General features: G+C 59.8%; 1 protein-coding gene across 1 annotated transcript in view; it reads left to right on the top strand.

Annotated features, from left to right (window-relative positions):
* Positions 1 to 214: 214 nt before the first annotated feature.
* Positions 215 to 3,908, top strand: part of LOC116822417 (cytochrome P450 2C23-like) — an 8,296-nt gene continuing 4,602 nt past the window's right edge. The window contains exons 1-5 of the mRNA XM_032776307.2: positions 215 to 576; positions 1,331 to 1,493; positions 2,100 to 2,249; positions 2,660 to 2,820; positions 3,519 to 3,695. Of these exons, the coding sequence (XP_032632198.1) occupies positions 403 to 576; positions 1,331 to 1,493; positions 2,100 to 2,249; positions 2,660 to 2,820; positions 3,519 to 3,695 (825 nt within the window). The 5' untranslated portion in view covers positions 215 to 402. The remainder of the gene's footprint in view (positions 577 to 1,330; positions 1,494 to 2,099; positions 2,250 to 2,659; positions 2,821 to 3,518; positions 3,696 to 3,908) is intronic.

Here is a 3,908-nt window from a genome sequence, read left to right as displayed (position 1 = left end):
CCTGGTGCATGACCGCTCGGATAAACCCCTATGTGCATTGATCCTGGCCCCTTGTTGTGGGGCCGAGAGTGCAGGGACCGACCCTGCCATGGCGGGGGGGGGGGTGCGGGAGCCAGAGGGAGTTAGGTTCATTTGGGGGAGTTGCTGCAGGAATGGGTGGGGGGAGGCTGCCAGGGGGTGGGGCTACAGTCCATTGATGGCTGTGGAGGGCCAGCCCTGGCTGCCAGGGTCAATGTACAACTGCCGTGCCAGCGGCCCACCCAGCGAGTTAATCAGTGACCGGGGGAGGGGGGGCAGCCTGTGGCCGGCTATAAGGTCTGGGGGTCGTTAGCTGCGGGGCACTGCCGGACACCTCCCGAGGCAGCCAGGACGTGTGGGCAGCGCTGACCTCAGCCGAGGAGGATGGAGCCTGGTGCTGTGTTGATCACGGGCTGCCTTCTTCTCCTCCTCTTCCTCCTCCTCTTCCGAGCCTCGGCGGGCCAGGGCCCTGGGCGCCTCCCCCCGGGGCCAGCCCCCCTGCCCGTGCTGGGGAACCTGACCCAGAACGTCCTCCCGCTCTATCAGTCCTACCGCCGGGTAAGGAAGGGGGCTGGGCCCAGGCGCCAGGGCCAAAGGCGGCTCCCACTGGGGGTCCATCTGTCTGGCAGGCGTCCTGCTTTCTCTCTGCAGGTGCAATGGAGCTACCCATTGCCCTGCACACCCCTCTGTCCATCCCCACCCCCCACACCTCGATCTAGCTCCCCGGCCCCCGGCACCCCCTCGATCTAGCCAGCCTAAAATTGCCAACGCTCCAGGATTGTCCTGGCATCTGCAGGAATTAAAACTTAATTAGGCCACGTGATGAGACCTCCAGGAATACAGCCAACCAAAATTGGCAGCCCCAGGGCCCGTAGGGGGGTGAATCGGGGTGTGTGGCTGAAGCACTGTGCAGCTATTCTCTGCCACCCAGGGGGCCGATTGGTGGGTGTGGCCAGAGCGCACTGAGCTGTGACTATTATCTGCCCCCCCAGGGCCTATAGGCGGCAGATTGTCGGTGTGGCCAGAGCACACTGAGCTGTGGCTGTTCTCTGCCCCCCAAGGGCCCATAGGAGGCAGATCATGAGTTACAGCAGCCCTGAGGCTGCTCTAAATTACACTGGGGGCCAGGAAGGGTACAAGCAGCACACAGAGGCTTAATGTTTCTTTCCCCCATCTCTGCCCTGAGTGGAAACTGAGGGTAAAGCCGCCATAGGTAAAAACAGTGGCGTCTCCTTGGTTCCTGATTAATTCCCTCCCAAACCCCATTTTGCTGTCTTACCCCTCCCACTCCTGCTGCGATTCCCACCCCCAGCTCTGCCAGGAGTACGGCCCCATCTTCACTGTCTGGCTGGGCCCGAGCCCCACGGTGGTGCTGTGCGGATATGAGGTGGTGCACGACGCCTTGGTGGAACACAGTGAGGAATTCAGTGGCCGGGCGCCCATCCCCTTGCAGAGGCAGCTGAACCAGGGGTATGGTGAGTGCGGGCCAGGGAGGGTCTCTCTGCAAAGCCCTGCTCCCCTGCCTGGTGGCATCACACCAGCTCCACTGCCTCGGTGGCTTTGTTAACCTATGGAACTGTCTGCCACTGGAGATTATCACCACCTTCTTTGGCCTTTTTGTGGGGGGCAAGAGATGATGAAAAACTTCAAATAAGTGTACAGGAAAATGGTGGCTTTTTTTCCCTTTTTTGTTTTGCTTTTCTGTCCAAAATTTTCATGGCCAGGGGGGACACATTTCCCAACTAACCCCAGGGAGTGGCTGTTTGTGTAACCCATGCTAACCTAATATGGTGGTTGGGAGTCTAATAGTTAGAGCTGGGAGGGGGGATGGAAGCCAAGACTCCTGGGTTCTATCCCCAGCTTTGGAAGGGGAGTGGGGTCTAGTGATGACAGTAGAGGAGACTGGGGTGTGGAGCAGGACTCCTGGGTTCTACCCCAGGTCTGGGAGGGGACTGGGGTCTAGTAGTTAGAGTGGGGGGGGAACTGGGAACCAAGACTCCTGGGTTCTATTCCCAGCTCTGGGAGAGGAGACAGGGCCTCTGTTAACGACACTAGATGACGTCCCCACGGTGCTGTGGCAGGATTAGTTAACACCAACGGCGAGCGCTGGAGGCAACTGCGTCGGTTCACCCTCACCACCCTCCGGAACTTGGGCATGGGCAAAAGGCTGCTGGAGCAGCGAGTGCAGGAGGAGGCGCAGCACCTCACCCAAGCTGTGGCTAAGAAACAAGGTGAGCAGTGGGGTGCCCGACACAGGCACTGGGCAGCATCCCCCAACAGTGAGCCTGGGACACCCGACGGCGAGTCCTGGCTCTGGAAGGGAAGTGTCTGAGATTGGTTAGAGCAGGAGCTGTCAGGACTTTAGCTGCAGGAGGGGAGTGGTGTCTAGTGGTTAGAGCAGGAGGGCCTTGGAGCCAGGACTCCTGGGTTCTGTCCCCAGCTGCGGGAAGGGAGTGGGGTCCAGTGGGTAGAACTGGCTGAGCTCGCATTCCAGACTCCTGGGTTCTATCCCAGCTCTGGGCAGGGAGTTGGCTCTAGTGGTTGGGGGGCTGGGAGCCAGGATTCCTGGGCACTCTCTGGGTTTCCCCATGTGGGGCTTGTTCCCTGCTCTCTGCTTCCCCCTCCACCCCACACGTTACAGGGCGCGCGTTCGACCCGGTGCCTGACCTCACCCGGGCCACCGCCAACGTCATCTGCTCCATGGTGATGGGGACCCGATTCAGCAGTGAAAACAAGACATTCCAGGAGCTTCAGTGTCTCATTATGTCCTACATGTGCTACTTCCGCTCCCTCCCAGCACAGGTACCTGGGGGGGACCCGACACTCCCAGCCTCAAATCACCAAAACAGTCGCTCGCTGGGCTGCAGGCCCCTCTCTCTGGGCACAGCCGTGAGCCCATTCCTGTGGCCAGGACGTACCTTCAGCAGGTCGGGAATTCTTCGACAAACCAGTTTCCCCTTGGAAATCACCAATTCCCCGGTGCAGGAAAAGGGCCCGTTTTGGTGAATTCCCCACTTCCAAAAAACTTGCCCCCTCCAGCACGAATGGTTTTTGAAAGGAAAAAGTTCCGGGGTTTTGTGTCCAAATGACTTTTCGCTCCCAAGCCTCTGTTAATTTTTGGCAAAAGCGAATGCAGATGAGGCGGGCGCCAAAATGTACCTTTTGACGGCCCTGTGCCGAAATGTCTCTTGCCCTCCCACTTTGGGTTTGTGAGGATTTGCGAGATGTCCCGATTGAGGGCAGGACATTTTTCCTGCTGCTCAGCAGACGGGAAATCCGTTTCCCAGCCAGCTTTGCTCAGCTGCCTCCGAGGGGAAACTGAGGCAGCGAGGGGCAGTGCCTGAGCACCGGGATGCCCAGCAGATGAGTGGAAGTGGTGGGATGAGAACCCAGGGCTGCTGAATTCCTGCCCAGCGCTTTAGCCTCCCTTCTCCCTGCCTGCTATTAAATGGTCACCCCCCCCCACCAGCTCCATCCCATCTCTCTGCTCCCCCTCCCAGCTGTACAATACCTTCCCGAGTATCATGCACTTCCTGCCCGGCCAGCACCAGCGGATCTTCAGGGAACAGGAGCACCTCAAAGCCTTCATCCAGGCCCAGGTGGCATCCCACCGGCACAACCTGGACCCCAGCGCCCCCCGCGACCTCATCGACTGCTTCCTTCTGCAGCAGGCCCAGGTGAGGGGCATCCCGGGGGGCAGGAGGAGATGGCGGGGGAGGGGACCGTGGCTGGAATTCAGTTCCATGGATGGGGGGGCGGGTTGATGGGATCCTGTAGCTGGATCCTCATAGATACCTCTGCACCCTCCTCCCTACACATGCCTCCACCCACCCACCCATCCCCATGGACACGCCTCAACCCACTCATTCCCCATCCATCCCCATAGACAC

Source organism: Chelonoidis abingdonii, chromosome 11 (genome assembly GCF_003597395.2).
Source record: "Chelonoidis abingdonii isolate Lonesome George chromosome 11, CheloAbing_2.0, whole genome shotgun sequence".
Lineage (NCBI taxonomy): Eukaryota > Metazoa > Chordata > Testudines > Testudinidae > Chelonoidis > Chelonoidis abingdonii.
The sequence above is the reverse complement of the archived record's forward strand: the minus strand, read 5'-3'. Positions and strand labels throughout refer to the sequence as shown.